The sequence below is a fragment of the Corvus brachyrhynchos genome, unplaced genomic scaffold (genome assembly GCF_000691975.1).
Source record: "Corvus brachyrhynchos isolate BGI_N302 unplaced genomic scaffold, ASM69197v1 scaffold21, whole genome shotgun sequence".
In the NCBI taxonomy this organism is placed as follows: Eukaryota; Metazoa; Chordata; class Aves; order Passeriformes; family Corvidae; genus Corvus; species Corvus brachyrhynchos.
The window spans coordinates 3,808,758-3,830,928 of NW_008236924.1; the positions used below are offsets into that span (position 1 = coordinate 3,808,758).

General features: G+C 42.3%; 1 protein-coding gene across 1 annotated transcript; it reads left to right on the forward strand.

Annotated features, from left to right (window-relative positions):
• Positions 1 to 429: 429 nt before the first annotated feature.
• Positions 430 to 10,945, forward strand: UBLCP1 (ubiquitin like domain containing CTD phosphatase 1). Its single transcript, XM_008628964.1, has 10 exons — positions 430 to 631; positions 1,459 to 1,550; positions 1,962 to 2,047; positions 2,136 to 2,251; positions 3,325 to 3,423; positions 4,374 to 4,411; positions 6,514 to 6,612; positions 7,064 to 7,180; positions 8,529 to 8,656; positions 9,927 to 10,945. Exons 1-10 carry the CDS (start codon positions 478 to 480, stop codon positions 9,952 to 9,954), a joined length of 957 nt encoding a protein of 318 aa, XP_008627186.1. The 5' UTR covers positions 430 to 477; the 3' UTR covers positions 9,955 to 10,945.
• Positions 10,946 to 22,171: the final 11,226 nt, after the last annotated feature.

The following is a 22,171-nucleotide window of genomic DNA, read 5'->3' on the forward strand; positions in this document are numbered from 1 at the left end:
TGGCCTTCTATATGTTAGGGATTTCATATTTTCTGTTTTGTTATTACATCTGTAAAGGCACCCATGGCTGGTTTGGTTGCATAAGTATTGCAGAGGACATTTCTGAGCTTTGCAATGGCTTTTGTGGTGCTGCAGTGCTCTGCTCGAGTGTGCAGTGCACAGGCTGTACCTGCCCAGAACACACAGCAGATGTGAATGTGACATTGCTAAAAACATCAAAGTGGAACTCGGAGCCCCAGTTTTAACACTGTTCTTTCTCCCTTTGTTTCAGCACTTTCTCAACACATTTCTCATCTGCTCAGGGGAAACAAACAGCTCTTTGATGTCCAATACAATAAAAAATCAAGAATGCTTTGAGTAGATGTTGCGGTTTGTCTCCTGGAAAGAGCAGTTCTCCTCTTTCGTCCTTACATGATCTTTGTGTTTGCCTCCCGCAGCATATTTTTCAGACAGCAATACTGAACATATGCTTCAAGGATGTCTCTCTCTCTCATAATAAAATGGGGTGGACAGGAGTACACAATAACCTCGCTGTCAGAAGAAGACACAGTGTTGGACCTGAAACAGTCTCTGAAAGGCCTTACTGGAGTGTTACCAGAGCGTCAAAAACTGCTTGGGCTTAAAATGAAGGGTAATTGTGCTTACTTGCTGTTTGCTGGGGATGTGCCTGAGATATTTAAGGGCAAATACCCCCCAATCCTAGGCAGGGTGTGTGCACTAACAGGGCATCCACCTCCCAGTTCTAGCTCTGGAGTGAATGTGAATACAGACACTTCATACATCACTGGATATTGTTTATTATTAATATATCTACCTGGTCATTTTTTAGTGGTTTACACTGCCCAGTCCTGGTGGGGAGGAGAACTGGGGGGAAAAAAGTAAACCTCATGGGTTGAGATAAGAAGAGTTCAATGGTTGGAAGATAATAAAATACAATATAATACTAATTATAATAATAATGAAAAGAGGAGAGAGAGACATAAAACCCAAGAGAAACCAGTGCCACAATGCAGTTGCTCACCACCCACTCACCGATGCCCATCCAGTCCCTGAGCAGCAGTCGGTGTTTCCCAGCCAATTCCCCCCTGTTTCCACACTGGCCATGAGGTTCTGTGGCATGGAACATCCCTTTGCCCAGTTCCCCCAGCTCCTTGTGCACCTGCTCACTGTCAGAGCACAGGAAACTGAAAAGTCCTTGATTTAGAGTAAGCACTGCTTGGCACCAACTAAACCATTGGTGTGCCATCAACGTTATTCTCGTACTAAATCCAAAACACAGCACTGCACCAGCTACTAAAATTAACTCAATCCCAGCCAAAACCGAGACACTTTATATGGAAGATGGTGATGACGCAGCTTGGGGTGTTACAAGGAGGTTATTTCAATTAAGTATGGAATGTATTGACATTTTTCTGAAATCTCTCTAGACCAATAAAAATAAAATTGCTTTCATTATAGGCAAACCTGCAGATGATGATGTTAAGCTTGGAGCCCTCAAGTTGAAACCAAATACTAAGATTATGATGATGGGCACTCGTGAGGAGAGTTTGGTAAATAATTTTCTTGTTTGTTAGCTTAAACAGCAAAAAATACTTTGTGTCTTCTAATTGTGATTTTGAATTTTGAATATTCCACTCATCATTTGGAAAATGATAGTACAATAGATTTCTGTTTGCATTTATTTTTCTATGTAGAGTAAGCTTTGCTGCAGAACTGAGAGCAATGTATTCATGAAATTCCTGTCTTGTTCTGCACTTGAAGTACAAACCTATTATTGTGATACTGACTTCTCAAATCTGAACAATCATCAGTATACTTTAATAATTCTTTCCACTAGTAAAGTGAAGTAATTTTGGTTAAATAGTATTCCTGCCCTGTAATGTGCAGTAACAGAAACTTGATATCCATTGTTATTTTCCTTCTGTGATCCTTATTATCTTTTATTATTTTTATTCTTCTAGGAAGATGTCCTTGGGCCACCTCCAGATAACGATGATGTGGTCAATGACTTTGATATTGAAGAGGAAGTTGTGGAAGTAGAAAACAGGTTAGGAGTTCAAGCCATTAAAACAGTTTGTTATTGACTGCAGAGTGTACATTTTAATTAACTTAAACTTTTTGCATTTTTACATCAGGGAAGAAAACCTACTAAAAATTTCCCGTAGAGTTAAAGAATACAAAGTGGAGATTCTGAATCCTCCTAGAGAAGGGAAAAAGCTGCTGGTGCTAGATGTTGATTACACATTATTTGGTGAGTTTTTATGCAACTTATGGTTTTTGTTTGTGTAAGAGCTCAATTTATTTGCCAGATCAGGTTTCTTGATTTTTGCTTTGCTGTGTTGTACAACATAACTTCTGCTTTATATGATTTTTTTGTCTTCAGCTCACATTTTAAAAAGCATTTTAAAATATTGCATGCTGTTGATTTTAGTGCAGCAACTATTTAATTGCTACAAAAAGACATAAAAAGTCAGCAATTTAGTCTTCTGTCCTGATAGTCTTTCCCTTGACAACTTGTATCTTGGCCATCACAGTGGCAGGGCAAGATACTGTAAAATAATGATCCAATTCTGTACCTGATTGACTCTACTTTTGGGAGGCATGGGAGAACAGCTTCAAATTTTAGTTACATATCATTACTAAACATTCACAAAAACATGTTTTACTTGAAAATTCTGTCAAGCTGGTTTTTTCTGAAAGCCAGGATTTTCCTTCTGACTTACCTTTCTGGCTTGTAGGTGTGTCATGACAGCGTGACTGTCAGCAGTAAATAATAGCTTCCCTTATACCTTTCCCTTAGCTTTCCTTTTCAATGAGATTTGTTTCCAATCTGACATCAAAGTTCAGCCTGTTTCTGAGTTTAACATTTTTATGGAGAGGTCTTCTGCTGGCAGATTTTGGCAGCAGTTTTGGAATTGGAACAGGGAATGTGTGCATCTCTGAAATGATCTTAATATATGTTCACACAGTTAACTGGACTGGGTTTGAAGGAATCTGTTTCATATCTGACTAATTACAAATTTGCTAAGTACACAGATGAACTATTTGTCCTGACTCTTCAAAGATATTGATACCCAGAGATCTCTGATTTAATTATTGCTAACCCCTCAAGTACATGTAAAGACCAACAGATAAATATTCCCTCTGCTTTGTCTTTCCCTCTTTAAAATGGGAACGGGAGCTTGATATCAATTCATTCATTATCCTAAAATGCCTCCTCCCTCATTAAACTCCTTGGGTCTCTGGATAGAAAGGAAAATCAGACTGGACTTTAATAGCTAATACTTTAATACTGAATTGCTTCTCTCTTATATTCTTTTAAAGACCACAGGTCATGTGCTGAAACTGGGGTAGAGCTGATGAGGCCATACCTCCATGAATTCCTGACTTCTGCATATGAGGACTATGATATTGTAATTTGGTGTAAGTATTGTACTCAGTACCTAAGAGTTTATTGTAAATTGTCATCCAGAGCAGGGACTCCTGGTGGGAGGTTTTTATATTGCTTTTTTAGTGTGAATCACAAGATCTAAAACTGTTTGGCTGTAATTCAGACAATTATTAGATATTTTAGAAAAATACTGATTCTTATGTGAAAAAGCACCACATACTGCTCACAAGAATGTGTCTAGTCACAGGATGAAGCTCAGCATCACTTTACTGAGTGTTACTTTGTACAAAGAAGTGCTTGAAGGAACGGAACTGTATAATCAACATTAGAACAATGTTTCATAGGGATTTTTACAAATAATGTCACTCCAGACAACGCATAGTGAACTGCCAAATGAACCAAGCTCTCCTGTCTGCAGGGGTAGTTGGTCCTTTGCCTTATAGTTCAATTCCTGCCCAACAGCTGGAGAACAGACTTTAGCCAGTGCAGGGCTCAAACCATATTAAAATTGTATTACCAAATGTCATTTTTGTAGCCAATGTGTCTACATATTCTTAGATCAGTAGACAATGTTGACACTTGGTCCTTTCCAGATTTTATGTATTCCTGTCATTGCTTCCAGGAGGAAATCCTGCACAGGCAGTGTGGTTCCTCAAGCCAGGTGTATCCCACTTTTACGGTCCTGCAGGCTGTACTTCAGTAACAGCTGATCTAGAAAATGGTTTAACTATTTGCAGTGCTTCATTTAGTTGTTAATTTGAAAAGTAAGCTTTTCCAAACAAAAACAGTCTTCCATGAAGGAAGACTTTCCTTAAGGCAGTGGCCCTAAAAGCTGCAACAAGGGTGGATCTTTCTAAAATTAAATTTTGTGTAAAAATTTGACATGTTAAGCGAACAAGTTCTTGGGTTATTTCTTTTTTTTTTGCCTGCCAATGACTTATTTTGATAAAGTATTCTTTCTGTTTTCTCCCTTTTGTTTCAGCTGCTACTAATATGAAGTGGATTGAAGCCAAAATGAAAGTAAGTTGTTCTGAAAACATGTAATTTGTTTCTGATCTGGGTAACCCTTCATGCAGTTGGGCTCATGCTCAGCATTGTAGAGCAGGTTAGAAACTGAGGAGGTTGTATGAATCATAACCTGAGTTGTTTCAATTTCCATAGTCACTTTAAATTATCTTTATCACAAAACTAGATTAAATCTAATTTTAGAATTCCACACAAACTATCAGCAGTAGGTGCTAAATTTAGCAGAACTAAACACAAGTCAGTACCTGCTGAAACTTGGATTTGTCACGCAGCCCTGCACAGTTGCTTTCATCTTACCTCTAATTATAGAGCTTCAGTCTTTAAATGTGATTTTTTTTTAAAGGAACAGACAGATGTGACATGCTGGAGTAGGTTATCAAGAGGAAACTCTTTTCATATTTATCTTTACTTCTTGCAGCTGGGGGATTCTGTTGCTTCCTCTGCCTTATTAAACATCCCATAAGAGCTCTTTCACTTTCTGGTTTCTTCCCTACTGGAATCAGGCAGGAAGCCAGTTTTGAACAGCTGACCTCGTGGTAAACATATTTACAGTCAGGCTTAGCTGTAAATCTAATGAGCTTACTAAGAATTGCTGTGTGTTTGGTTGGTGGCTTGGGGGTTCTTTATGTTCATAAATCAAAGATTATTTCCATTCCAGGAAAAACCTTTCCAAATTTAAGCTTTTATTATGCACAATTTTTTCAGGTTTTCACAGAGCAAAGCACATTTTTCCAGTGTTCTCCTCCTCAAAATAATTAATTGCTACAACTTCTTCTAAACAAAAATGCCTCTCAGAAATGAGAGCCTTTAATCAGAACTATGAAATGAAGTTAGTTAGTGGAAGTAAAGTCAGTGTTGAGCCTTGCAAACATTGCATTCTTGTGGCAGTGTCACATGTTTATATTATGTTGTCAGAGTAAGTGTTAGGACTCAATCTTGTGGAAAACCATTGTTCAAAATGGGCTCTTTCCCCTGTGCTGGTCACCTTTCTGCATTTCTAGGTTACTTTTCCAGCCCTCCTCCTGGATCCTGATCCATTGAGATTCCTGCCACTAGGTGCCACTTTCTGTTTCTCCTTAAACTGATGGCACCAGGGGTCCTTCCCTCCAAGAGTTTCACTTTTGGTCAGGGAGTAGTGATTCCAGCTATAGTTGGCATTAAAGTTTCTGTTTTAAACTACAAAGCAGGAACAGGATTAAAAAGAAGGGAGTATCAGACAAGCAAATGTAATCTCTCGTTTACCACCTCTTTATGCCTGGGATTCAAACAATCTAGAACAGCTGGTTCTGTCAGTGTAACAGGATACTGACCCAGAGCATTTCATTTGCAAGATCCCCTTTTTTATAGAAAAGCAAATCAGTTAAGTATGGCTGGATAGTTGCAAGAGAGCTACTGCAAGTATTTTCTCCCTGTTACGTAGCTTTGCATATTGCTGCTGTTTCACACACCAGAAATTGTCAGCAATATCTGTGTTGTACCATGTCAGCAGATTTTACTGGTACTTTTCGGCTTTGGAAAGGATTTGAAATGGAAATGATGCTCTCTTATCTAGACAAAGTTTGTTATTTCTAAAAAGGTTGTTTTCCCTAGAGTATTTCAGGAGTTACCAAATCTTAAAGGTCCAAATTGACTCTAATGTTTGCTGTCTTGGGCATGTGCAGGAGGGAACAGTGACAGTGAGCTGTTCCTGGATATTCCATCTTGGATTGGGCTGTGATTTGTGCACATCACTGTGAGGAACAAAAAGCAGCCAGTACACAATTGCTGTAAAGTTGAGTGTGTAGAACTTGCTGTGCACGAAGGTATGAGCAAAACCCCTCTGTATTTTGCCTTCTCTGCAAAGTTGTTTTGATTTTCTGCTGGCATCAGCTGCTAAGTTCCTGATACTAAACACTAAAAATAAATCCCTATGTGCACTTTTATGATCCTTATTGTGTAACAAATCTAAATTTCCCCAGGTATCTATTTTTAGCGTGTCTCTGGTAAACCTCCACAGCTCATCCCGTGACAAACAATGTACTATAATTGTGGCTCCAGTTGTTCAGCAGTAAAACTGTCCTTATTAGAAGCTGTAATAATAAATCTTTGTGATGCAGGAGCTTGGGGTGAGTACCAATGCAAACTACAAGATAACTTTCATGCTGGACAGTGCTGCCATGATAACAGTGCACACTCCTCGGAGAGGACTAATAGATGTAAGTGCCTGGTTTTCTCCTATCTTTTCCTACATTCAGCTGGCATTTTATCACACCACTTTAAAATATTCAACAAAAAAAGTTGTTCTGGAGTTTTCACGCAAGAAAACTGCAAGAATCTTGGAACCAGGGATTTTTTTTTTTCTACTCAAAGTCTCTATTAGTGTTTTGAGTGGTATATTTAGATGTCACAGCTTTCAAATCAAACAGTGGGTAACAGTTGCTAGAAAACTTGGTACCAACAGAAAGGTTTTCCTTAGTGTGGGGGGTATTTCTGTTACATTATTTCACATCTCTTCCTTTGTTAAAGCCAAACTACCTGCTAATGGTAAAGCAAAAGAATATAAAAGTGTCCATTCAAGTTTGGACTCAGGTTCCTATAGATGATATTTTCATCTTCTGCATATGATCTGATTTACCTCAGATACCTTGTATTGTGTTGTATTTGCAGGTGAAGCCTCTTGGTGTTATCTGGGGAAAGTTTTCAGAGTATTACAGCAAAAAAAATACTATTATGTTTGATGATATTGGCCGAAACTTCCTGATGAACCCACAGAATGGACTCAAGGTAATGTAAGCTGGAATTTTCATTTATTGCTACTTGATACTTCAAGTAGTACTTTCTCCTACTTCTTTGCTGTAGCATAAAGACTATTCTTAACTAGAAAAGATCCATATTTTATTACATTTTTTCATTTACAGTGCCATTTGTCTGGCTTAGTATTTCCTTAATAGTTGTATTAAATAAACCTTGTGTCACTATTAAGTGAGCATTTAAGAGATTACCAGAATCAATGAAATTGTTATTTCTGCTTAAGTTATACCTGCAAGCTGTAATCAAGCTGGGCATTGCTGACAGGCACCATTGAAGTATGTGATGTTCAATCTCCACAGTGGTCATATTCAAAAATAAGTCAAATAACAAGTGGCTGTACTTCATGATAGTATGACAGGATAATCACAAATATTCTGTTGTGAGAAGTAATTAGTCACTTGAGCCATTTTGAATGCACACCAGCAAATATTTCATTTTATACAACTGTCAAGCAGCATGTGCTCTGTTAAAAAATTACTGCTGGTTCTGGGTAAGAAGAATGCAACATAAATTTCTACATATATACCATGGTAGAGCTGTGTGGTACTAAAAGAACTTACACAAATCTCTCTAAAAAAGAAAAAGATGTTTTCAAATGCAGAAATCCAAGATGGTATCTCTTTGAAAGTATCCATGGTGTGAAGAGGATAGCAATTGATGAGATCTAACAAGATGATCTTAACTGGAGGGAGAATCAGGAATAGCAAAGATCTTGCTGGGAGGGGATTATCCAGAGAGGTCCCTCTAGCTCAGATTGGAAAAGTGTTTGTCAAAGTGTTGTTAACAACTGCAGACAAGAGCATTGAATCACTAAAACAAGGCCCAGGTATAATGTATTCCAAGCTTAAAGCAGTTGTCAGATAAGCTTTGCTTCTTCTAATATCTCTTTTCACAACAGCTCTGGTTGTAGTCAAAGGCTTTTTGTTGAAAGAAAGCATCTGGTTCCAACGATGCCACACAACTCAGAATGCTGAGCTGAAAACCCCTCCTGCAAAAATCTCTCTGAAACCATATTAGAAAATGTGGCAGTCCATTCCAGATCATTTTATCAGTCTGTCTGGGAGGGGAAGAAGAACTTCTGTCTGAAGTACAAGAGAAAAGAAACTTGGTGCAAGGCAAAAACCTCTCAGTCCATTTTGCATGAACAGGACAGATTGGATCTGACCACTACTGGGAAAGGCTTTTCTTCCTCTTACCTGTGAAAAGTTATAACTTGTAGTATTGAAAATATATTTCAGTCAGGTGGTAAATGATAGAGAATCTAAAGCATTTTTTCTTTCTGTGAGCAAATGGTTATACCCAGTTTATTTATTTTGTATAGATAAGGCCTTTTATGAAAGCACATTTAAATCGGGATAAAGACAAGGAGCTTCTAAAGCTCACCCAGTACCTCAAAGAAATAGCAAAGTTAGATGACTTTTTGGAGCTGAATCACAAACATTGGGAAAGGTAAGAACAAAGTCAAAATTCTTGCTTCTTTCTGTCCCTGACTCCTGTATTTTGTTTACGGTTGTCTCTACAAACACCAGCAACAATGGAACTGATTAACTCTGGCATCACTTACAGTTATAAAGGTCCTTTAGTTTGAGGAGAATTTTAATAGGGTTGTAGTGTTGGGGCAGCTTCCCTAAAATGATAAGATTTTGGCAGAACGTGTCTGTGTTTTCATGCTTCTCCAATATTCAGCACTGCACATTATGCAATTGTGCCTCCTAAAAGGAAAAGAATGTTGAAGGGACCTGGTCCCTTGAAATCTCTCTCTTTCCACCCCTGCAAAGTTAGGCTGTGGCTTCACATCCCAACTCCTTTGGTATGAAGCAGCTTTTCTGGTAGTTCCTTCAGGGTGGTGTTAGTGTGGTTCTCAGGCACCATCCAGGTTGGGTGGTATTGCAGGATTCATCAGCTCCAAGTTACTGTCTTATGAACAAGAATTTTCCAACTGCTCAAGCAAAATCCTTCTTAATGGTTTTATGCAACAGCCTGAAGCTTTGATGCATGTGAAGAAAAGCTGTGGGAAAGCCACTCCTTTGGTGCTTAAAAAAGGAGCCTTACAGGCTTGATACAATTTCATTTTTCTTATTAGAACAGAAAGGGAAATGTTAAACCTTAAAAGCAGTGAGATTCACTGGATATTTCACACCATCAGTGAAATTGGTTGGATTCTTAGAGTATTTGCAAAGCCTTCACTGTCACACCACGTAGCCAGATTGCTCCAGCTCTGGTGCTGAGAGAGCTGTGAGATCAGAATACAAGCAGTTCAGAGTCACTCACATTCTCCAGAGAAGCTGCTGCAGGGCTGTTCTTTTCAGGTTATGCTGGATCAGTTCATTAAAGCCCTGAATTTATTTGAAGGAGTGCCATTACTAATGGACCTTTTTATCTTAAAGGATATAAAAGCCACTTTTCCAGCTGATGTAATTTTCCATCCTCTTAGAATGAGACAGGTTTCCATTTCCTTCCTGCCTTTTGTTTAAAAAGCCTGATAGAGTCTAACTAAAACATGACTTTGAATTACCACAAGATAACCTATCATGGAATTGAAAGATGTTGAAGTCAAATAAAAATCATAAGTGGTATTGATTGCATTTCCAATTGTTGGTTATCAGTAGGAGGATTGTTGGGGAGAAAAGAAAGCAGAGTCACACTTTGGTCTTAAGCTCCCAGGTATATTTGTGCCCACCTCTTACTTGGTGAAAAACTGTACTTTTGTTTCTTTCAGGTATCTTTCAAAGAAGCAAGGACAATAACACTAATAAAACTGTGTGGCACTGAATTGAAGGGAACATCACTAAGATCATTGGACTTTTCCTTGCTTTTGTGCTAGAGTATAATAGTGCTGGACACTGGACCCAATGCCAGAACGACTGCTAAACTTGGTCTTCCAGTTGGTTGGTTGTGGGTTTTTTAGAAGATCACAGCAATAAGCTCAAAGTGGGAGAAACAAGTCAGTTGCTTTTTCTTGCATTCAGTTCTGGTGTTACTTCTCAAAATACTTTCCTCTCCTTTGCTGCTGAAGTACAACCATAACCATCAAAGACCAAAACCATTCTGAGACTAGAAAAAAAAATATTTAGACCAAAAAAGTTGATTAAAAAGCCAACCTTGGCAGTGTATGAATTGTGTAAGTCCTCTATTCCCTCCATCTTTAGAAACAGTCTCCCTCTCCTATTCCACTATTTAAGTCTATAAATTACAAGTTGTCTAAGTTTGGTATGTATTAGTATGTCAGTGTTTCTCTGTGCAAGACAGTAAGATGGGAAAGTACCACCTCTGTGGCCAGTTTACCCCAGTGTGTGAACTTGTACTATAAAGCAGTGTTTACTGGAAAACAAGAGATTGAAGTTGGAGGGAGAGAAACCCACTGTTACTTGGTCAGTGAAAAGCAGCCTGCCTGAAAAATCCCCATATGTCAGATAAAGGGTTTAACCTCAGATGGAAAGTCACATTCCTAACAAAGCATGAACAAAACCCTTGTTCTCTTCTAGCTAAATCTTGTCAAAGTGCAAACACTGTGTTTAAATACAATATTCAGCCATACTGTTCTTAAAATATCATTTACTTGCGCTGCTTATGCCTGCACTATAGAAGTGTGATGTGACTGCTGTTTGGCATTTCCAACACTCGTGCATTATGCAGTTCATGGATTTGAAAGAAGGCTGACCCTTTCAAATAAAAAATGGTATATATTGTTCTTAAGGAACTATAGCAGTTGTGTAAATAATAAATACTTTTTTCATACTTTGTGTCCTGTGCTGCCTTCAATATTTAGCTTGCCTAACAGAGGAACCATTGATAATATTAATTTAAGGGGTTTTTGGAGGGTTTGTTTGGATTCCAGAGACACTGGGTTAGCGTCAGGAGTTGACTGTGACTCGTGTCAGAGCCTGGTTATGTGTCTCTGTGGATTAGGGAAGTGGTGCAGCACCAGGCTGGCCAGGAAAGGAGCCTTGACAGCACATGTCAGGCTGTCAGGACAGCAGGCACAAATGAGCTTCTGGGACAAGCACGTGAGGCTCTGGCTCAGTGACCTGTCAGAAAATATCCCAGGTCTTTGTCCAGGGCTCTGTGTGCTTTAGTGCCAACCCCAGCTTCCTTTGAAATGAGCAAATCAGAAAACTGATGCATAGAAGTGGTGGTTTAGGTAAGTATGGAGTGCGAAGATCTGCAGTTTTGTCTCCTAGAGCTGATTTCTGATCGAGGAGCTGCCTGACTCCTGTACAGACAGCACAGGGAGAATCCCTGAGCTTAGAACAGTGATCCTTTCCTGGAAAAGCTGCAGCAGCAATCATGGAATGCAGGGCTGGTGTATGGTGCACTGGAATTCCTTTGACTTTGGACAGTGGAACAAAGTCAAGGCATTGCAGTTAAATCAGCTGTGGAGTTTGTACTGGGCAGAGAGAAAACCAAACCAAGGGAATGAATTTAAACATGTGCCTGTATTTTGTTGCTCAAAGTTGGCCTATAAACAGAAGGTTACAGTGAATGAGCAATTCTTTTGCTTTATACAAGGAACATTTTAAAAAATCAATCTTGATTTTATTTCAGTGACACAGGGATTTTGTGTGTCTCAGAATTTGAGAGTACTCACTGATGTGCACTCTCAAATATTTTATAAGCTGAGCTGGAACATTTGAGTGCAATCTCAGTGTGATGGTAACACAGAGCTGTTGCTGACAAGTTGTTATGTCTTTCATGACTAATATCATTTCCCTTACCATATTTTCTATTTGAAGACTAGTCTTGCAGTTTGATTTGGTTATCTTCTAAAAATGCTGCTGGGATTTATTTGGCTGAGACATGGCTGAGATTTTTAAAGTCATGAAGCTGTGGATAAGGCAAGCACAAGCCTGATGTTCAAATGACACAGCACAAGAATCAGGGGTTACTGAGGAGAGTGGGTTAAAAATGGTAAAAGCAGCAGGAAGAAATCTGGATTTTGTTGCCATGGTTTGTTGTGGAGGCAAGTGGCATCAGCAGGTTCAGAAAAGAGTTTAGCATCTTCATGGAAAAGCCCACAGGCAGGAGCTAAAGGGAATAGGATTCTAAAGGGAATGGGAAGGTCTAATAACCTGTAATAAAAGAATTGGAGGTGCTCAGGAAGATGGGAGTGGGTCACACGGAGCAGCTCCTCACTGCACTACAGGACTGCTCTGGGCTATACCTACAATGTGACTGTGCCAAACTACCAGAATAACTGCAAGGATAAATGGGTAGTTTCTGCTTAGCCCCAAAACAACCTATTTATTGCTCATAAATGCAGAGGAAAACACCTGTGCTGATTTTTGTTTCTCCTCTTCAATAGGGAAGGCAGTTTTGACCTACTTGTATTTCCAAAATATAGTTAAGCCTGGAGAAAAACTACAGACATGAAGCTTTAAAGGTTTGTTCCCTGCTAACATTTACTTTCCTTTTAGATTATATTGAGGTGCCTGAGAAGTATTTGATCAATGGCTTTCATTATTTCTATTAAAAGAGATGGTATTAAAGCATAATTAAAGAGAGGGAGCATACAGCTTAATTACAGAGCTCATAATTTACCGTTCTGCAAAACTCTGGAGAAGCATTAAATGGAGTCCGAGCTATTCCAAATATTTTCATGTGTCAGAGACTGTCCCAGGCTCCCAGTACACGTCAAACATTTTGTATGTTGTTCTGTCTGATTATTCAGACCAGAAGAGACAGTCCATTTCCAAATGAAGTTATTTCAGTAAGCCCTGGATATCTGACAACTCCAATGGCTCACTGTGGCATGAATGCTCATCACTGGAGGTACATGGAGTGACAGCTGAAGCCAGGAACTGAACTGCAAATTCAGCTCCACAAATCCTGCTGCATGACTGTGAAATCTACAGCTAGTTGCCAATTTTTATTCCTGACTTGACATTCAACTGACAGCAAGTGGATGCCAAAGAGTTTAAGACAATTTTCCACTCTGTCTGTTCAGGATGTTTTTAAGACTGATGTGAGAAGTGCTGAATACTTGCTCCCAATAAGACAAAGGCAAAACCTGTATTTCAGAGGGTAAAGAAATTAGTACACAGTTTTCCCAATTCATTAAAGCTGCTTAAAACAAGAAATGCTGGATGAAGAGGCAGAATCCTTGGACATTTCACTGTTGTCACTGCAGCAGCTGTGGCAGGTCCTAGTGGATATTAGCAATTGCTGCACCCAATGGAGGGTGCCTGATGAGGTGCTTTGGCTGGGGGATTGACAGAGAAAAATTTCAGTGAAAAGAAAATGTTGACAAAGAGAATCACAGGATTAGAAGATAAAAATACTACTCTGTCCTGGAGAAGACAAGGGACATCTTGCAGACTTTACAAGTTTCTTGTGTGAGCAATATTGGCAATATCTTGTTACCAGGGTCTGGTGCTGACATCTGTGCTTTGAATGGGCTCTGCATGAGCGAGGACATGATTTAGATACGAGCAGCCTCAAAGATTCAACAAGAACAGCCTCGTGATGGGAGGTGAACAGCTCTGGATGGGTTTTCCTAAAAATAGTGAAAAATGGCTCTGAGGGCTCACAGTGCCAAGTTTGACTCTCCTGGCTTTATCTGCTGCACCATACCACTTTAGACCTGTATCTCCCAGCCCATCTCCATCATCCCCCATTTTCCTTTAGATCACTGATAATCACACAAGGCCTCAACCTCTATTCACGCATCAGCCCTTTTCTGGTGGTGTTTTATAACAGAGAACTTCAAAATGAACTATTTATATACTGATGAGCTTTCTCATACAGCCCCGAGCTTCATTATTTATGCTTATTTAGGAAGTTTGCTCATTTCTGGAGATCCTTTGATGCTGCTTTGAGCACTTGGTTGCTCATTTAGCTCTCAGGAGTCCGTGCTGAGCTTGGCCTGTGTCCTTGCCACACACAGTCACATACAATGCCATGCCATTAATTTCTATGTCTCTCCTAGCAAATAGTTTTCCCACCAATTCATTTTCTGTTAAGAATGTGTACAAGTCAAAGGGAGCTTGTTCTCAGATTGCATAATGCTCAGAGCACTGTGGCTAGGGTGCTGGGCGCAGCAAAAAGTGCATCATTAACACCCCTTGAAAGTTTTTGTTGTTTTTTTTTTTCCTTCTTAAAACTGCCTCGTTGGAATTGCACACCCAGTCTGCTCACACCCCACCATTTGTCAAGGTGTTTATATATCAGAAAAGAACAGCTTTTATCATTTATCACAGCAGGGGCCAGGTTTGGCTGCAGCTCCTGCGTGGAAGGGGACTGGGTGACCTGGAGCAGAGCCTGCTCAGTCACTGCTGCTGAGTGATGTCCCCTCCTCCCCCTGCAACACCCCAGAAGACTTTGACCTTGGTGTTTTGAAACACTGAGATTGCATCAGATTTTTAGTACAAAATATCTGTGGTGTTAAAGCATTTGGTATTCAACAGTGGGAGCCTTGTTCTTCACTATTTGTGCTGCTCTTGAGAGCAAAGCAAGTCAAACTCAGGACCAGGGCATCAAAGAAGTCATAGGTCACTATAAATTCCTGAGTCAAACTTCTCAGCCTTCAGATACGATTGGGCTTTTCATCTCCAGTCTGTTCTACTTGCTGCAAGATCAACCCCTGGATTCTGAGTTGGATCTGTCATGCTCCTTCCGGAGCACAGACCCCAGGGCCAGACAGCTGGGCAGGAGTGATGGTTCACAGGCTGGTCAATAAACTTGTTTAAATTGTTTCAAACATCCACAGATGAATAAAAAAATGGGTGTCAAAGCCGAGCTCGTTCAAGAGTTCTGCTTCTGAGCATGTTCTCATAGTTTTACTGTGGGTAAAAACCTCCTTCCCAGCTTTGTTTTTTCAATGCTCTATGATTTTTTTCCCCTCACTTCTTAAAACTTTCTTGGTGTGGCTGTGTTGTATCTTTCAATCTCTGTTTCTGCTCCATGGCAGGCACTGTGCTGTGGCATGGGAATGACTCAGGGGCTGGAGGAGCTTTGTACATGATTGATGAGCTACAAGCCAAGACCTCCATTGGTGAACACCCAACTTTATCCCTCAGGTGTTTTCCCCCCAAGTTTGGGTCATACTAGAAAAACAAATGGTGGCACAGTAAGAATATTGTAAATTTAACAAATTCTAGTAAAACTTTCTAATTACCCTGGTTCCTAGGGCAAGATCAGGTGGCTCTAGATTTGTATTTTGCAAAACTTACAATTGTTTATCCAATTTTCTACATTCAGTTCACATTTCATGACATACAGGGGTGTGTGTGACATTTGTGAGCAGTGAGAGCTGCCTCAGTTTAGTGGGGGAGCATGAGCAGAATTTCAAGCAGACACTTAAACTGCAACTGATGCACTTTTGGGTCCCTCTGCTGTCCTAATGATGGATATTTCTTGAATCAGGACCAAAATGAGCACATTTTAGGAAAATTTAAGTGTATTAAACTGCCTCAGAGATGAAATTGATAAAGTGATGTGGGATTTTTAAAAATCTGATTAATCCCTTACAGATGTGACTAGACAGAACAGGTATGTTGCAAAATCTTTTCCTATAACAAATGGTACTAAATTAAAATCAAAATAATTGGTGTCTAACACTTGAAGAAAATTCTGAGCTTCAGATATAGAGGGTTTGTAATTACACCTAGGCAATATCCCCACTCCCACAAATAGTAAATTAGTTGAGATAAACACATTCAGAAGCTGTTAAGCTACTTTGGTTTGGATTTAGTGAGTAGCTGCAGCTAGAAGAAAGCAGGCAAATAATTGAAATTTCTGAGTTCTTTAAACAGAATCAAAATATTGTGTTTTGTATGTGCATTTCCACTTTCAAGTAGCCCTAAATCTTAAGAATTTAAGTAAGCAATAGTGGTTTTTTTCCCTAATATGATTGGTTTGGTTGGTTCACTAAAAAAAAAAAAAATAAAAATCAAACAACCCATTGATAAAACGATTACTTTAGATAGACCACAGCTGAGTCAATTTAGGTAGATTTAGTTCTGCAACTAGTAAATCATATAACATTCAGTTTTATGGAGCTGAGAGGACACTGTTGTCACTGATAAATGAGTTCATGGCTTGTCCTTCACTCAGCCCAGCAATCCCTGACCAAGTTTATGACAATTTGTCTGGTTTTAAACTGAGAGATGCTACAAAATCGGTGTCTGTTTAAACTTGGATCACTGATGCAGAGCTATTCATCACCCTCTGATGCTTGGAAAGGTGTGTTGAAGTGCACGTGCCAAGAGCCCCACAGCTCCCTGCTGGTCCAGGAGCCTCAGCTGGGTGCTGGGATCAGGGATAAGGGTGAATTAGGGAGAAATGCCTGCCTGCATCTCTGCTGGCCCTGCAGTTAACCCGGCACTTCACACTAAGAGGTTATGGGCAGCCGGCAAGATGAAAACCCCAAAATGAGCACTAAATCTTGTGAGATTAACATATAAAATCCCTTAATGGAAATGTAGGCACCACAGGTAATTACAGATCCACTGTGCCTGACTCAGTCAAATACAGGGCACAATTCCAGAAACTGGAGAAGGAAAGTAAGTCACAGTATTTTCTCCAAAGAAACTTGAATCAAGCCAGAGAGCAGCAGCATTACTAAGCTGTCAGACTATTCAGGCAGTAAGGAGGGCAAAAGGAGACTCAAGGGCACAGTTTCCAGCACTGGTCCATCTTTCACAAGAATCAGATGAATTTTACACCCCCCTCCTGCATTGCCTTTCCAGAAAGGTGAGCAGAAGCCTTGGGACAGGCATGGGACAAGCACTGTTCTAAGGTCTGGAAGGAACCAGACAGGAGCTTTTCAGCTAAAGCTCCTGCCAGAGCCAATTAGGAGGTGATGGCTGGATTGCAGCAGCTTTACAGGGGCAGGAGACAGCACGGAGTGACCTGATCTCACCTGGCAGGCACAGCACGGGCAGGGTGTCCTGCAGCCAGTGTCAAACACTCCCCAGCCCTACAAGGACCTAGCAGCAGGTGTGCTCACCGAAACCATTCCTAATCCCTGGATCAGTGCTGCTTCCCTGTTCTTAAATCACAATGAGACACGGGTACAACAGGATTTTCTCAAGACAGCACAGGTGTGCCTCAACATCAACATGGCAAGGCTGGCAGGGAATCTGCAGGTGCTGCCCTCCTGCCTCCCCCCAGCCCCTGGGCTGAGAGCTCCATACCCACACTGTGTCCCAAAGCAGAGTACCCTGGACTCCCCCCACAGCCACCCTCTCTCTGCTTTCATCCCCACACCTCATGTCAGAGACCTTCTATTGCTGGAGAAAAGCCACAGCCACAGAACCACTCAGGCTGATCTTAAGGAAAGTTTTTGCTCATTTTGATTCCCAGGCTCAGTGCTGAGTGCACTCAGCTTGGCCTACCCATGACACAGAAAATTCAAGAAACCCCTTTGGGGCCAGCACTGCCCGTGAGGGCAGAAAGAGCCTCCCACTGCCCCAAGAGCCCAGTTTTCCTGCTTGCTGGCACAGCTCTACCATGAGGCTGCTCCTTTACCCCAGACATCCTCCCGTTGATCCTGTACCAGTCCCCAACCCGCACATTCTCTCATTCTAAACATTAATCCCCACAGGGAAAGTATGGTTCTCATATTTCCATCACCTTGCCAGCATCCACGAAGCAACAAAGCCATGGCACAGCAGGGAAGCTCGGGTGCATTTCACTTCATCCTCATGAACAAAGCATTCTCATGAACAAAGCACCATCAGCCAAGGCCCATCCATTTGCTAAGGGCAGGGGTTAAGGCTCAGCTCTAATTACACCTTGTCCTCCTCCTGTCTCAACAGCGTGGAGCTGCTTTCCAGGGGAGGTGAGGTTTGACTGGGCAAAGCTGAGTGTTTGACCAGCACACCCTGGCACAACTGGAGTAGCTGGAGGAGAAGAGCCCTGTGAAAGCAGGAGTAAGGGATGTTATCAGAGCTTGGCAAGGAGGATCATAGAGCTGTCTCAATATCTGACATCTGCCAGACTCCTGGAGCTACCAGTGCAACATTTGCAGGATGTGTCCCAGGACTAATCAGAGCTGCAAACAAAACAGGGCCTGGGGTTTAGTCCACTGGAATTGTTTGCCCCCTACCATACAACATTAGGCTGATTTTTCAAACAAGTTTGCTTTTCTGTCCCCAAGTTTTCTCAGCCTTCTTCTTGAATCATGGTTTGACCTCATATTAGAACGGCTTAAACTATATAAACGCATACACAAATATATACATCTATTTCAGGAGGTAGCAGTTTAGGTCTAACCTAATGACCGCAGCCCAGGAGCTGCGGCTTTACGAGAAAAAAAAAAAAACCAAAAAAAAAAAAAAACAAAAAACAAAACAACCCAACATTTCACGGATCACAGCCTGGTGCTAAAACTACACTGAAGAGAGGCGATAAAAGCTCCCGGTCTGTGGCAGCATCCAGTGTCCATCGGCAGTACTGCACCCTGCCCACGCCAAGGCCTGGACCATTCCAAGGGATTGTGCAGGACCTGGAAATGCCGGCGAGGCACAGCAGCAACGAGCAGCACCCCCTCCGTAGCAGAAGGTCCTCTGAGACCCTGCTGGGGTGCAGGGGTTGCATGGATGCTGCGGCTGCGCCGTCCCGCAGCTGTTGGATACAGGAGCAGCCGCTGGCTGTGTCTCCTTTCTCGGGGGGGGAAATCTTTCACAGAGGCAGAGTCCAAGCCTCAGATGAGTTCAGTGACAAGTGCAGCAAATGCGTCATGCTCTGAGTCCCAGCACTGATGTTAAATCTCAGTATTTGCACCTGGCCGAGTAACCAAAAAGCATTCCCCAAATCACAGAGATACAAAGCCAACTCACCCCAGCTGCATTTCTCTGGCCCCACACTTCTTCCTCCAGGGTCTGCAGGAGAGATGAGCAATGCCCTGTGGGAAGAGAAGGGACTGAGTTCTCTCGGGCCAAGAAAGTCATCACCTTTTACCCGTTATATGAAGGAGACTGCACCCTGTGCCTAAGCTTTTTGATGGCAGGTGATGGATCCTGCCCGAGCAGAGCCCTAGGAACACTAAAATTGCATTTTGCTCATTTTCGCAGGGCTGACTTTCTCCCAAAGGTCGGCACAAAGAGACGGCTTTAGGGCTCCTCTCCAAAACGAGCCAACCCAGCAGGACCAGAGCCCGGTCCCAGCTCCTGGCGGTCACCAGAGGGAGCCCAGTGCCCGGGAACGGCGCATCCTCCGGGCAGGGACGGCCCTGCGGGGACAGGGCAGGGGCGCAGGTGACCTTCTGCAGCCTCTCCTGCCTCCTTTCTAATGGGTCATCACCACAATCAGACAAAATCGGATCCCCCGCTGGCCTGGTGTAACTGTGCATAAGGATTTAGGAGATGTTGAGAAACAGAGGATGCGTTTACATCAGCTCCCGGGCAATAATGGCTTTATCACAGGTGACTCCCCAAAATCACCCTGCCAAAGAAAGGCACCTCATTCCTTGGGAAAGCCAGCCCCTGCCACGACAGCAACATTTCTGTTCACTCTCAATTAACTCAGCAATTTTTGCTTCAAAAGGGGAAGGGCATCCCTCTGGCCCGGCAGAAGCTCGGTTTTGACCTTATCCTTCAACTCCTGATTGAAGCTCTGCCAAAGCCCTGCTGTCTCCAGAATCCTGAGGAGCTGACCTTCCTGAAGTCCTTGTCCCTCACTGCCCCGTGGGTGACAAAGGCAAAGAGGTGCCTTGAAGCACCACCTCATTTGGAGATTTGAAACAAGCAGCTCTTCCTGTGGCACCTGCATTTCTGTAGGGGTAAATCTTATTCCTCCCCCATCTTCCTTTCTGTATTGGGGCAATCCTTGTCTTCCACATTTTCTAAGCCTTTCCCATCATTTTTCGAGTTTCTTATAAGACACCTACACCAGGCACAATTACTGCAGCTGCTCCTGTGAGAAGCTCCTAAACGACACTGTTTATTTCAGGGGAAAAAAACAAACAACCCACCCACAAAAGCAAGCAATAAACCAACAAAACCCCCACCAACTCCCAAAAAAACAAACATCAACACTCACACCACTAAGCAAACTCCTCACCTTCTCTTTGCTCTATAGTCCATGAAAACAGACAAATCCTTCCCCTGGGCTCCTATTTAAGCCCTTCAGCTGTGACAGGGATGGAGGGAACTGTTGGCTGATTCCCAACATCTGGGAGCCCTTTCACCCCAGGGCAGGCTCAGCTGTTCTCTAATCCATCAGGGACCCAATACACTCTGACATCCTCCTGCTGCTCCCCGCAAATGTCACCATCTACATCTTTTCAGTGCCCTGAAACACTCCTACAGCTCTGCCCCCTGCTCCCTGAACAATCCTTCTCCCTGTCCCCATGGCTCAGAATCCCCTCCACTATTAATTTTTGGGCCCCTCCCCAAAATAAGAAAGGCATTGGAAAATTGAAGTGATAAACCACCAAGAGAGTTGGGGGCTGGAGCATTTGCTAAGTGAGAGGAGGCAGAGCCTGGTGAGAAGAAGATTTCAGGGGGATATAAGAGCAATGACCAGTTAAAAAGCAGTTCCTGAGCAGATGGATTCAAACTCTTCATGGTGGTACACGGTTTAGAGATGAGACAGTTGAAAGAAAAGACGTTGAAATTGGATAAAAGGGAAAATTTCTTCACCAGAGTGACAGCCAGACCCTGGGACAGACAGCCCAAGGAGGTTGCACATCCACCTTTGTGGGCTTTCAGTGCTAAATTGGGTAAAGCCCTGAGCAAGCTGATAAGATCTCAACACTAACCCTGCCATGAGCAAGAGGTTGGACCAAAGTCCCTTCCAAGCTGATCCAGCCTGCTTCCCTTGGGGAAAAGAGGGTGAACCGGAATGATAACTAAGTCCGGAGCTTCCTCCCCAGCCAGGTTGTGGGAACCCTGCAGTCAGCACCACCACCCTTGGATCATCCCATGGCAGCTTGAAAAGCCTTGTCAAATGCTGCGAATGTCAAGGGAAAAAAGTAGGGCAAAGGATTCAAGTGAGTTTCGACAGTGACACGTGCCCGTGCTGGGGGAGGAGGAGGAAGCAGTTGAGCTCACAAGTTAAATGGGCCAAGAGCCTGGACACAGTAAAGGATCAGCTGCATCACCAACAGAGTGAAGCTGTGAGAGGGAAATAACATCCTTCCCTTGCCATGGGCATGGCTTGGTCACAGGCAGGTGCTCAGCTGTGAGCAATTGCTTCCTTGCAGTCAGACCATGCACAGATTTAATCCTTACTGTTTTTTAACTGGTGTGGGACTGAGTGAGATGTGGGGAGCACCTGGCCCTCATTCATGGGGCAGCTCCCACCCCAGCCTCTGCCCCTTCCTCCCCAAGGAGAGAAAGAGCTGTGAAGATGCTCGTGTTATCTGAGATCTCAGATGTATCATGACTCACTCACCTTTCAAAGCTGTCAAAAAAACCCCAAAACTCAACAAAACAACCCAAACCCAACACAACTTAAAAGGTTTAGGAAGAAAATCAAGCAAAAACAGTGGCTGAAGGTTTGATTTCTGTTTTGGTGTGTGTTTCTGGAGAGGCTGCCAGGCACAGATGGGAGCTCAGGCCGGACAGCCTGTGGCCACTGCTGCCCTGTCCCAGGGATCCATCAGCCCCACTGGGAAGGTGAATCCAGCATTCCAAAACCAAGAGTGAGCAGACCTGGCACCAGCAAAGCATCCCTTTCATCCCAGTTAACTGGAGCCATGTGCCTGCTCAGCTGGAAGGATGGATCACAAAAGTGGCTTTTGCTGGAGCGCTGCCTCTCTTGGCCTCTCCTGGGGACAACATTTTGGGAAGTTTTCCCAAGTGAGGGAAATAATTTCCTCAAAGCATATTACTCCCACTCTCCACTTCCCTGGCACAGGTGGAGGAGATAGTAGTCAGGTCTGTGAGGTATGGAGTGGTTTTATTTGCTGTTTTCTCTGACAAGCAAAATACAGGATGGTTATTAAACAGTGAACTTCTGCAAGTTCTGTTCTCTTGTGATCTGTCCTTGTTATCTCAGCCTCCAGATTAAAAAGGATTA

Coding starts and splice junctions, on each gene's coding strand:
- UBLCP1 (XM_008628964.1), top strand. CDS start 478: ATGTCTCTCTCTCTCATAATAAAATGGGGTGGACAGGAGTACACAATA. Junction 4,412..6,513: donor GGATTGAAGCCAAAATGAAA/GTAAGTTGTTCT, acceptor TTTGTGATGCAG/GAGCTTGGGGTGAGTACCAA. Junction 7,181..8,528: donor ACCCACAGAATGGACTCAAG/GTAATGTAAGCT, acceptor TATTTTGTATAG/ATAAGGCCTTTTATGAAAGC.